We start from the raw sequence: 13,344 nt of genomic DNA on the forward strand, positions 1-13,344 counted from the left end.
TATTTTTTGATTGCTTCAGTATCATTTGGTTAATTTACCAATAAACCATAACCACCTGTTTGACTTTCAGCCTCAGTCAATAATTTTCAACAGCTTACTGCTATGAAGTGTCACGGGGGGCTGGAGCCTATCCCAGCAGTCACAGGGTGTGAGGCGGGTTCACCCTGGACAGGACGCCAGTCTGTCACAGGGACGCAAAGAGACAAAGTTTCCAGTCCACCTAAGCTGCATGTTTGTGGATGTGGGAGGAAGCCGGAGCACCGGAGGAAACCCACACAAACACGGGGAGAACACGCAAACTCCACACAGAAAGGCCACAGATGGGAATCAATCCCATGGCCTCCTTGCTGTGAGGCAACAGTGCAAACCACTAATCCACCATGATGTCCTACTTTCAAACTTTAAATTTTTTTGTAATGAAAGGGATTTTTTTATCTCAACACATAAATTACATAAAGTGCAGTCAAGAAAGTCTTCAGAGACACGAAAAGGTTGATTCGTTGTCTGCAGCTGTTATCAGTACTGTAATTAACTGCAGTAAGATGGTGTATTAATATAGAGGCCCAGTGGTGCACGGCTGTATGTGCTCTTTACATGGGTGTGCAGTGGTGCATGTGTACATGCAGGCATAAAACAAATGTGTCCAACTAACTCTGGATTTATTCAAGTTAGGCCTGGCCACATGCACTGATGCCGCACTAGGGTCCTGGATGGCAACCACCCAGGCAGACAACTGGTCCTCTCTAAAGTATGCATCTCTCTGGCACAGCCAGTGGTGGGCACAGATAACCAAAAAATTAACTTCGATAACAGATAATCAGATAACTGAAAAGTTATCTTTGATAAAGATAAAACGATAAACCACCCAAAAATGTATCGGAAGTTACAGATAACCGATAGCTGATAAATTCCAGTATTGTCTCTGGTACATTTACAACTACTAATAAACTGAATTTGAGTTTTAACACCACAATCACTTCTAGTAGCATCAAAAGCAACAACAGACCCAAACAATGAGCCCACACTTCTGTCTTTGAACATCCTGCCCCCTGCTGGAAGCTCTTGTTTACTACATGGCTTCCAGCACAGACGCAAGCTGAGAGCAGCCACAAAGCTCAGCTCTCTACCCAATCACAATGTTCAGGTCAGGCGGAGGTCTTGGAAAATAAAGCAGTGCTGACTTATGGTTTTGATTTATAAATAACATTAATACTGATAGAATAACTCCATTAATGTCAATTCTGTCATTTGCACAAGGTTAAAATATAACATATATCTTTTAATGCTGAATAATGCACTAATTCTGAGGTTTTGTAACAAACACAGACAGATCGCAAAGGATTCTGGGTAAAATGTGCCTCTGCTAAACACTGATTGGTTCAGTCATTCATTATGTAAACCAACACGTTAATGTGACGTGTGTTGTGTGTTGGTGTTTACAGATAAATGTGCTTTTGTAAAATATTACATTTTTTTATTTGTAAAAACAGACATTTTTACAGAGCCCTGGAAGTGTCATCGCAAAATGTTTTGCATGTGGAGAGAATGTGTGCACATTTTATTATATTGTGCACACGTTTTATTGTAAAACGTGCGCTCAATATTGGCTTGACACATAAATGTTGGCTATTCGCCCTATTGATGTTTCAAATCCCGCAAAACCTCGGAGAGGTCGTTGCTCTGCGAGATCTCAGTAACACTGAGAACTGCATTGAGACGCTCTGATCACGCTGCACTTTAACTGCACACAGACAACACCATTAACATCACAACATAAAACTATTTTTATATTGTGCCTAAAACTCTCATGAATATATTCTCTGGGTTTATAGATGTTGTTATTGTGTTTATTTTATGTAAACGTGAGAATCACAGTCTGTCTCTCCGTTATTTTCAGTGTGAGCTGCTGTGAGCTACAATCGCTTCCTGATCATGTCGTTCTGGGGGAAAGTAAAGTTTGCTCTTTAACGTCTTGATTATTGTTCTTTACAACACTGTTTGTCCTCTTTGTTCCAGACTAATATATATACACTCAACAAAAATATAAACGCAACACTTTTGGTTTTGCTCCCATTTTGTATGAGATGAACTCAAAGATCTAAAACTTTTTCCACATACACAATATCACCATTTCCCTCAAATATTGTTCACAAACCAGTCTAAATCTGTGATAGTGAGCACTTCTCCTTTGCTGAGATAATCCATCCCACCTCACAGGTGTGCCATATCAAGATGCTGATTAGACACCATGATTAGTGCACAGGTGTGCCTTAGACTGCCCACAATAAAAGGCCACTCTGAAAGGTGCAGTTTTGTTTTATTTGGGGGGGGATACCAGTCAGTATCTGGTGTGACCACCATTTGCCTCATGCAGTGCAACACATCTCCTTCTCATCGAGTTGATCAGGTTGTCAATTGTGGCCTGTGGAATGTTGGTCCACTCCTCTTCAATGGCTGTGCGAAGTTGCTGGATGTTGGCAGGAACTGGTACACGCTGTCGTATACGCCGGTCCAGAGCATCCCAAACATGCTCAATGGGTGACATGTCCGGTGAGTATGCTGGCCATGCAAGAACTGGGACATTTTCAGCTTCCAAGAATTGTGTACAGATCCTTGCAACATGGGGCCGTGCATTATCCTGCTGCAACAGGAGGTGATGTTCTTGGATGTATGGCACAACGAGCATGCAGATGAGCTTCCCTGAGACGGTTTCTGACAGTTTGTGCAGAAATTCTTTGGTTATGCAAACCAATTGTTCCAGCAGCTGTCCGAGTGGCTGGTCTCAGACGATCTTGGAGGTGAACATGCTGGATGTGGAGGTCCTGGGCTGGTGTGGTTACACGTGGTCTGCGGTTGTGAGGCTGGTTGGATGTACTGCCAAATTCTCTGAAACGCCTTTGGAGACGGCTTATGGTAGAGAAATGAACATTCAATACACGAGCAACAGCTCTGGTTGACATTCCTGCTGTCAGCATGCCAATTGTACGCTCCCTCAAATCTTGCGACATCTGTCTGTCTCTCATACAAAATGGGAGCAAAACCAAAAGTGTTGCGTTTATATTTTTGTTGAGTGTAATATGTCTGAAATTCGGTTTGCTTTTATTAAATTCCATGCAGATTAAAAGTAACAGACATGGATTAACGGATTAAGTCTCTTACTAACGTGATGAAAAGCATAAAAAATACATTTTTGTTGTATAATATTCATTTACAACTGTCATCGTGTTGATTCTCTATATGTTATTGACTGCAGTGACTCTCTGGCGCGCAAGGGATTATGGGATACATCAATAGGGCAAATGAACACTACTGGCCAGTAGATGGCATTACAGACCTTGAAAACTTGCCAAAACAAAATTCCAGATAATCCGTGTCTGCTACATTTAAGATGCGTGGAATTTAATAAACGCAGACACAATAACAACATCTATAAAACCAGAGAATATATTCACGAGAGTTTTAGGCACTAGAGTTTAATGCTGTTGTCCATAGAGCCTGATCAGAGTGTTTCAAATGCATTTCTCATGTCGTGAACGTACTGAGATTATCCTATACCCATAATGCACCTGGACACAACATATATCCACACTAAAACCTTAAAAATTAGTGCATTACTTTAAAACTAAAACATATATCTGATATTTTCACTTTATAAAACTTCAGACATGACATTAATCTAAATAACTGGTCCGACATTATTTTGGTCAAAAGTTGAACCATAAGTTAAAAATGTATGCCTCTGGATGACATGGGTGTTATTGCCCGTGTTTCAGTATGGGGTTAAAAGAAATTTGGTTTTTTTGGGGGGGGGACCAGTTCTACTTTGTCTACAGAGGATAGAGCAGTTTCTTTTTAAAGCAGCTCTTCTCTGTTTTGCAGAGGGTAGAACTACACATCAGCTACGAGACATTTAACAGGTAGGTGCTCAACTGATTTTAAGTTTTATAAATATTTGTAGCTGTTCATCTTTATTTACTACGTTATCAGTCTACAAATTATCGGACAAAAATCTATTGCAAGATAATAGTCCGATAATGATTTTTAAAGTTATCTAAAAAGATAATCCAATAATGAAAACATTATCTTCGATAATTATCGGTTATCAGATTATTGGAACTGTGCCCACCACTGGGCACAGCCAGGTGAAAGCTGGATTGGCCTTCTCCAGCCACTATGGTCCTCAGCACTCAGGGACCTAAGTGCTGGTTTGTGTCCACAGAAATGCACCATATGTCCAAATTGTCAAAGCTGACACTCCCTCACAGTGTCAGTGAACCTCCTCATCCTCATCTCTCTCCAGTGGTGGGCACAGCTAACTAAAAAGTTAGCTTTGATAACTGCTAATCCACTAACTGAAAAGTTAACTTTTATAACGCTAAACCAATAAAAAAATTTTACCTGAGGTTACACCTAACTTTTAGTATTGACTCAGTACACTGCCAGCTACTGATCAGCCCATTTGGACTTTAACCCCTTAACGCCCGAATTTATATAGCTGTATATAAAAAAATGTTTTGTGTGTGTTTTTGCCTTTAAATAGATGGTAAATAATGTTGAGATTATTAATTTCACTTTTGCACAAAAACTAGATAGTAATATTGGGTATTCTGGTAATGACTTTATGTTATAATGTTATAATAATAATGATGGTATGTTGCAAATTTGCGACAACAGGCATACTGGTCAATTTGGTAAGTTGCATATTTCAGTCAGAGATTGTAGCTTATATGCGACGATGGGCGTTAAGGGGTTAAGCACCACAGGGGCTTCTGAGAATAAATAAATAAAAAATCACGTCCCGGTCTCTCTCTCCACTCTGTGTGTGTCACGGTCTGTGCCGTGTGCATCTCTCTTTGAGTCTTACCTTGTTCACAGTTTTCTACCGAGCCAAACTGGGCCAACAGTCCATCCAGAACCTGCAGACAGAGCACAAAGAAGACAGCAGTCAGACTGATAGTCCCAGAGTGGGGCCATCAATGGTTCCAGACCAAACGGTCCCCCCTAAAAATTGCTCAGCCCTGCCTTCACTGCACATGCGTCATTTGGGACCACAGCATCTCGTCTGAGTCTGACTCTCTTTACCCAAAGTGATCAAAGGGAATAAATTAACCATAAGATGACAAAGTAAAACCACTTAAGTCATTATAAGGTCTGTTTTAAGCAGAAACGAGGTTGTTTGACCTCTGTAAAGATTTTATGCAACTTTTTGTTTGTCTCAATTTCAGTGTTGCCACAGTTACTTAGAAAAGTTACTTTATTCGATACTCTTTACAGTTACATTTTACAGTTACTTTATACAGTTGCTTCATTAGCAGCTGCGGACAACTTGTTGGCAACTGCTGAATGTAACCAATAAAGGAACTAGTAATCTAACTTTATTTTTAAGACTGAGTATTCAGCAAAGTAACTATTAGTTACTTTGCTGAATACTAAATCTTAAGAGTAACCAAGTTAGATTACTAGTTACCTTATTAGGTACATGTTGTCAGCAGTAAAATGTAACTGTAAAGAGTATCTAATAAAGTAACTTTTCAAAGTAACTTTGGCAACACTGCTCAATTAAAACAAAACATCAAAATAAATAAAAAAAACAGAAAGAGGAGATCTCATGAGAATTCAGTGTACAGTCGACACTGAAACAGGAAATGCTAAATGTTGAGTCAACACTGAATCAGGGAACACTAAAGTGAGAGACAGCGTGCACCTTGACAGCACAGGTGAGGTGAGGTCAGTGACTAGTGTGTAAACTACATGAAGGTTTTTAGTCATGCTAATGCTCCCCAGAAGCATTTACTGAAAATAAAGTCTGAAGGACCTAAATGAGATGGTGAGGACTTTCCAGACATGTGAGATGCAAATAAATAAAAATGCTTAAAATGGCAGGGAGTTAAGAGTTGGGGGGGGGGGGGGTCTGGGAGCGAAGCCCCCCATAAGATAAAGGGTTTTAGCCATGCTTTTACTGAAAAAAGTCTGAAGGACATAAATGACATACTTTAGAATTGGAATATATTATAGAAGACATACCTTACTGAATTTTCATGGTGAGATGCTGAATAGCTTCACTCATTCATGTCCGTGACATATACATATTAATTAGCAATAAAATGCATCAGCAACCAGTAATTATTATCACATGTACACAGATGGACTTACACTATAAAAAATTAACCACTGTCTCAATGAGAAAAAGTGATATAACAATTTGCACAGATTTCAACTTAACTAAAGTTATTTCAAATTAACTAGAAAAGTCTTGTGGCACTAACTCAGTTGAAAGTTGAAAGAACTAAGTTATAATAACTTTCAAAAATCTATGCCAGTTGTTACATCACTTTTTCTCGTTGAGACAGCGGTTTCGTTTTTAGAGTGTACAATCTGGAATACTTGTTAACCAGGATGTTAAGTAACGTGTGACATGTCCTTTAAACACTAACTGACTGAAGACAGAAGCAGAGTAACTCGCCTGCTTTTCTGTCAATGTTCCTGACCCCCAAGTCACCTGTTCTGTCCCTTTCTATTGTCTTTCCGCAGATTGTGACTCATTTTGTTTGGCTTGGCATGATTAAAAAGCAAGATTTAGTTTTTATTTTTTTAGTTTGACCGCTTTACAGCAATTCACACACATTTACGGTAGCACTGTTTACGCATATAATTGTTGTAAATTTTTACATCTAATGTGCTCTTTCAAAACAGACTGATTTATATCTCACACAAAACACTTTGGCAGAAATTTAAAAGTGCATAAATACACAAAAATGTGCAATTCTCACCTGCCTGTTTATACCATCTACTACATACACCGCACGCACCTAATGTCCACCATCACTACTTCTGGCACACAGATAGTCGGGGTGGGAATCTTTCAGTACTTCATGATTTGATTACAATTCAGAGGGCTGTTAATAGATTATAAAATGATTATTGATGCATCTTCTTTTTTCTATACAGGATTTCTTTTTTCTGTTTGTAATGATCCATATTTGTAACTGTGGGCTCTGATTCACAGATTCTAAAGTCTAAACCTGAGGGGTGCTGTTGGCTCCATCCCACCTGATAAAACCACCTGTGTGGCTTCAGACTGACGTGTGCTTGGATTATTATATATAACTGTGGATATAACTCACAATCTCGCAGCTTAAAGCAGATAACCCGTAAGGTGGAGAGGAAATGGCATCTCACTAATTTAGAAGATCTTCACTTAGCCTGGAAAAAGAGTCTGTTGCTCTATAAAAAAGCCCTCCGTAAAGCTAGGACATCTTACTACTCATCACTAATTGAAGAAAATAAGAACAACCCCAGGTTTCTTTTCAGCACTGTAGCCAGGCTGACAAAGAGTCAGAGCTCTATTGAGCCGAGTATTCCTTTAACTTTAACTAGTAATGACTTCATGACTTTCTTTGCTAATAAAATTTTAACTATTAGAGAAAAAATTACCCATAACCATCCCAAAGACATATCGTTCTCTTTGGCTGCTTTCAGTGATGCCGGTATTTGGTTAGACTCTTTCTCTCAGATTGTTCTGTCTGAGTTATTTTCATTAGTTACGTCATCCAAACCATCAACATGTCTATTAGACCCCATTCCTACCAGGCTGCTCAAGGAAGCTCTAGCATTATTTAATGCTTCGATCTTGAATATGATCAATCTATCTTTATTAGTTGGCTATGTACCACAGGCTTTTAAGGTGGCAGTAATTAAACCATTACTTAAAAAGCCATCACTTGACCCAGCTATCTTAGCTAATTATAGGCCAATCTCCAACCTTCCTTTTCTCTCAAAAATTCTTGAAAGGGTAGTTGTAAAACAGCTAACTGATCATCTGCAGAGGACTGGTCTATTTGAAGAGTTTCAGTCAGGTTTTAGAATTCATCATAGTACAGAAACAGCATTAGTGAAGGTTACAAATGACCTTCTTATAGCCTCAGACAGTGGACTCATTGTTGGGAAGGTGTCGTAGCACGGACCCACAACAGGGGGCGCAAATGAACGGACAATGAGTAAGCCAAAAAGTAACAATTTAATGTTGTGATAATACACAACTAAATGTACAGAAATTTGCACAGTCAATAAACACCAGGTGATGTGTGGGCAGGCTCGAAGATAGAAGACCCCTGACGAGAGAGAAGCCGCGTCCCACACGGCTTCCACCACCAACGGTCTGAAGAACACCGGAGCCGCCAAGTCCCGAGTCCCCAGGTGGCCTCTGTCTTCGGCTGTCGACCCTGGTACTGCTGGCAGAAAGCAGAGATAAGATGTATGAGTGTGAGTCCGCACACTCAGTAATTCACAGTCCATACACAGTTAGGAGGGAGCACCTCCACCTCCAATCACACACTCGTACAGCTCCTCGTTCAACCACTTATCTGGGTTGGGATGTGAGGCGAAGCCGTCCCTGTCACACCAAACGCCAATCCCTCAGACAAGGAAACACTCCAGGAAAACGGCTGTAACAGAAGTTCAGGTTAAACACACAAAGTGTCTGTCAGCAGAGAAATTACCTTTGTAATGGTAGTCGGTTTCTCGGCGGGGAGGTGGAGTTGCAGTCCGGCTTAAGTAGTGGTGTAGATGAGTGACAGCTGGTGTGATGAGTGACAGCTGTCACTTCCTCTGGGTCTGGCGCCCTCTCGTGCTTGGAGCCCGCACTCCAAGCAGGGCGCCCTCTGGTGGTAGTGGGCCAGCAGTACCTCCTCTTCAGCGGCCCACATAACAGGACCCCCCCCTCAACGGGCGCCTCCTGGCGCCCGACCTGGCTTGTCCGGGTGTCTTCTGTAGAAATCGGCCAGGAGGGCCGGGTCCAGGATGAAGCTCCTCTTCACCCAGGAGCGTTCTTCAGGTCCATACCCCTCCCAGTCCACCAGATATTGGAACCCCCGGCCCTTACGACGGACGTCCAGGAGCCTGCGGACTGTCCAAGCAGGCTCCCCGTCGATGGTCATAGGTCCAGGTGCACAGAAGGGCGAGGTGTGGTGTGGCTTGATACGGGACACATGGAATACAAGGTGGATCCGCAGTGAAGCTGGGAGTTGGAGCTTCACTGCGGCCGGGTTGATGATTTTGAGGATTGTGAATGGTCCGATGTATCTGTCTTTTAACTTGGGAGAGTCCACACAGAGGGGGATGTCCTTTGTTGAGAGCCACACCTCCTGCCCGGGCTGGTATGTGGGGGCCGGGGAACGCCGGCGGTCCGCATGGGTCTTGGCCCTCGCCCGGGCCTTCAACAGGGCAGAGCAGGCGGCCCGCCACACCCGGCGGCACCTCCTGAGGTGGGCCTGGACCGAGGGCACACCGACCTCTCCCTCCACCAGCGGGAACAATGGGGGCTGGTACCCCAAACATGCCTCAAAAGGGGAGAAGCCGGTAGCAGACGACACTTGGCTGTTATGGGCATACTCGATCCAGGCCAGATGGTGACTCCAGGCCACCGGGTGCACGGAGGTGACGCATCGAAGGGCCTGCTCCAGCTCCTGGTTGGTCCGCTCTGCCTGGCCGTTTGTCTGGGGGTGGTACCCGGACGAGAGACTCACGGTGGCCCCCAGCTCCTTACAGAAACTCTTCCACACCTGCGAAGAGAACTGGGGACAACGATCTGAAACGATGTCCGATGGTATCCCATGCAGCCGCATGACGTGGTGGACCAGGAGGTCTGCCGTCTCCTGGGCCGTTGGGAGCTTCGGGAGGGCCACGAAGTGGGCCGCCTTGGAGAACCGGTCCACTATCGTGAGAATTATGGTGTTGCCCTGGGACGGCGGGAGGCCCGTGATGAAGTCCAGGCCGATGTGAGACCAGGGGCGATGAGGCACCGGCAGGGGTTGGAGGAGTCCCGTAGTCCTCCGATGGTCTGCCTTGCCCCTGGCGCAGATGGTACAGGCCTGGACGTAGTCCCGGACGTCGGTTTCCAGGGACGCCCACCAGAAGCGCTGCTGGACTACTGCCACGGTCCTACGCACTCCGGGATGACAGGACAGCTTGGACCCGTAACAGAAGTCCAATACGGCAGCTCTTGCCTCTGGTGGGACGTACAGTCTGTTCTTGGGGCCGGTCCCCGGGGTCCGGGCTCCTTGTCAGGGCCTCCCGGACGGTCTTCTCCACGTCCCAGGTGAGGGTGGCCACGACAGTGGACTCGGGGATGATGGTTTCGGTGGGGTTCGACAGCCCCGCTTTGGCTTCTTCTTCGTGCACCTGGGACAATGCATCTAATTTTTGGTTTTTGGTCACGGGGCGGTATGTGATCTGGAAGTCAAAGCGCCCGAAGAACAGAGACCAGCGGGCTTGCCTGGGGTTCAGCCGCTTGGCGGTCCGGATGTACTCCAGGTTCCGATGGTCCGTGAAAACCGTGAAGGGTAACGATGCCCCCTCCAGCAGGTGTCTCCACTCTTCAAGAGCCTCCTTCACCGCGAGGAGCTCCCCGATTGCCGACGTCATAGTTCCGTTCAGCTGGGGTCAACCTGCGGGAAAAAAAGGCACAAGGATGGAGAACTTTATCAGCCTCCACGCTCTGGGACAGCACGGCTCCTATCCCTGAGTCAGAGGCGTCCACTTCTACTATGTATTGGCGATCAGGATCAGGCTGCACCAGAACTGGTGCAGTCGAGAACCGGCGTTTCAACTCCTGGAACGCGGCTTCGCACCGATCCGACCAGGCGAAGGGGACCTTGGTGGAGGTCAGGGCAGTCAGGGGGCTAACTACCTGACTGTAACCTTTAATGAACCTCCTGTAGAAATTTGCAAAGCCGAGGAACTGCTGTAGTCTCCTGCGGCTTGTTGGTTGGGGCCAATCTCTCACCGCCGCAACCTTGGCCGGATCAGGGGCGACGGAGTTGGAGGAGATGATGAACCCCAGGAAGGACAAAGAAGTGCGGTGGAACTCGCACTTCTCGCCCTTCACAAACAGCCGGTTCTCCAACAACCGCTGTAGGATGCTAGACATGGGTCTCAGGGTCCGGGGAAAAGATGAGTATATCGTCCAGATATACGAAGACGAACCGATGCAGGAAGTCCCGCAAGACGTCATTTACCAAAGCTTGGAACGTTGCAGGGGCGTTAGTGAGGCCGAACGGCATGACCAGGTACTCAAAGTGACCTAACGGGGTGTTAAATGCCGTCTTCCATTCGTCTCCCTTCCGGATCCGAACAAGGTGGTACGCGTTTCTAAGATCCAATTTCGTGAAAATTTGGGCTCCATGCAGGGGCGTGAACATTGAATCCAACAGAGGTAACGGGTATCGGTTGCGAACCGTGATCTCGTTCAGCCCTCTGTAATCAATGCATGGACGGAGTCCGCCATCCTTTTTACCCACAAAAAAGAAACCAGCACCCATCAGGGAGGTGGAGTTCCGGATCAGCCCGGCAGCTAAGGAGTCCCGGATGTAGGTCTCCATTGATTCGCGTTCCGGACGTGAGAGGTTGTACAACCTACTGGACGGGTACTCAGCGCCCGGGACCAAATCGATGGCACAATCGTACGGTCAGTGCGGGGGAAGAGTGAGCACCAGATCTTTGCTGAAAACGTCAGCAAGATCATGGTACTCCTTTGGCACCGCCGATAGATTGGGGGGGACTTTGACCTCCTCATTAGTCGTCGTGCCGGGAGGAACCGAGGATCCTAAACACTCCCGGTGGCAGGTTTCGCTCCACTGCGTCACAACCCCGGACGGCCAATCTATCCGGGGATTGTGCTTCACCATCCATGGAAAGCCCAAAATAACTCGGGAGGTAGATGGTGTTACATGGAACACGATCTCCTCCCTGTGATTCCCAGACACAACCAAAGTCACTGGTTGTGTCTGATGTGTGATTAATGGAAGCAGGGTGCCATCTAGTGCTCGCACCTACAATGGTGCCGGCAGAGCCACCAGGGGGAGCCCTACTTCCTTTGCCCATCTGCTATCCAGCAGATTCCCTTCCGACCCCGTGTCTACCAGTGCTGGGGCGTGAAGGGTTAAATCCCCACAAAGGATTGTTACTGGGATTCGTGCAGATTTGCGGGGTTTCCCCGCGTGCGTGTTATGGCCCACCCTTAGCCCAGTTTCTAAGGACGGGCGTTGTAGTTTGACCGTTTGGGGCAGTCCTTCTGCCGGTGCTCACAAGAGCCGCAGATAAAACACTCCCCACGGGCCAGCCTCCTTTGTCTAATGTTTGTTTTCACTTTGGCCCTGCTCGTGTCCATAGCCTCCTCAGCAGGGGGAGCTGTAGCCACACGGAGCTCTCTGGCAGTGAAGCGTGGGGACGACGTCACCGTTTCGGAACCGGAAGGGGGAGGGACAGCCCGTGCCCGGTCACGCCCCCCGGCCTGCTCCCGACGATGCTCGTTTAAACGGTTGTCTAAGCGTATAACTAAACCGACAAGCCCGTCAAAATCCTGCGGTTCCTCCTTAGCCAGTAGGTGCTCCTTCAGGACTGGGGACAGTCCATTTACGAAGGCGGCGCGGAGCGCAACGTTATTCCAGCCGGACCTCGCTGCCGCGATGTGGAAGTCGACTGCATACTAGGCTGCGCTACGGCGCCCCTGTCTCATAGACAGCAGCACGCTCGAAGCAGTCTCGCCTCTGTTGGGATGGTCAAACACTTGTTTGAACTCCCGTACAAACCCAGTATAAGACGTTAGGAGCCGTGAATTCTGCTCCCAAAGCACCGTAGCCCAGGCACGTGCCTCTCCTCGAAGCAGATTTATAACATAAGCCACCCGGCTGGCGTCTGATGCGTACATGACAGGGCGCTGTGAAAAGACGAGTGAACACTGCATGAGGAAGTCCGCGCACGTCTCAACACAGCCCCCGTACGGTTCCGGAGGGCTTATGTATGCTTCAGGGGACGGTGGGGGGGTCGTTGAACGACCAGTGGAACGTCTGATACAGGCCCAGGACCAGCCAGAGGAGTGGCTGCAGCAGCGCCCTGATCGCGCGCTTCCACCCTGGCGGTGAGGGCCTCCACCCTCCGGTTAAGGAGGACATTCTGCTCGGTCACTAAATCTAACCGAGCCGTGAAGGCGGTTAAGATCTGCTGCAGCTCACTCAACACGCCTCCCGCTGGCGCCTGCGCTCCTGGCTCTTCCATTGGCCATTCAAGCTCGGGTTGACGCCCCTCGGAATCCATGACGATGGCCGAGAAATCCTGTTGGGAAGGTGTCGTAGCACGGACCCACAACAGGGGGCGCAAATGAACGGACAATGAGTAAGCCAAAAAGTAACAATTTAATGTTGTGATAATACACAACTAAATGTACAGAAATTTGCACAATAATACACAACTAAATGTACAGAAATTTGCACAGTCAATAAACACCAGGTGACATGTGGGCAGGCTCGAAGATAGAAGACCCCTGACGAGAGAGAAGCCGTGTCCCAC

The 13,344-nt window shown here is 46.5% G+C and overlaps 1 protein-coding gene across 1 annotated transcript in view; it reads right to left on the reverse strand.

Annotated features, from left to right (window-relative positions):
- Positions 1-13,344, reverse strand: part of igf2bp1 (insulin-like growth factor 2 mRNA binding protein 1) — a 268,477-nt gene that overhangs the window by 163,457 nt on the left and 91,676 nt on the right. Inside the window, exon 4 of the mRNA XM_034190879.1 lies at positions 4,865-4,916. Within this exon, the coding sequence (XP_034046770.1) occupies positions 4,865-4,916 (52 nt within the window). The remainder of the gene's footprint in view (positions 1-4,864; positions 4,917-13,344) is intronic.

The sequence above is a fragment of the Thalassophryne amazonica genome, chromosome 16 (assembly GCF_902500255.1).
Source record: "Thalassophryne amazonica chromosome 16, fThaAma1.1, whole genome shotgun sequence".
Lineage (NCBI taxonomy): Eukaryota > Metazoa > Chordata > Actinopteri > Batrachoidiformes > Batrachoididae > Thalassophryne > Thalassophryne amazonica.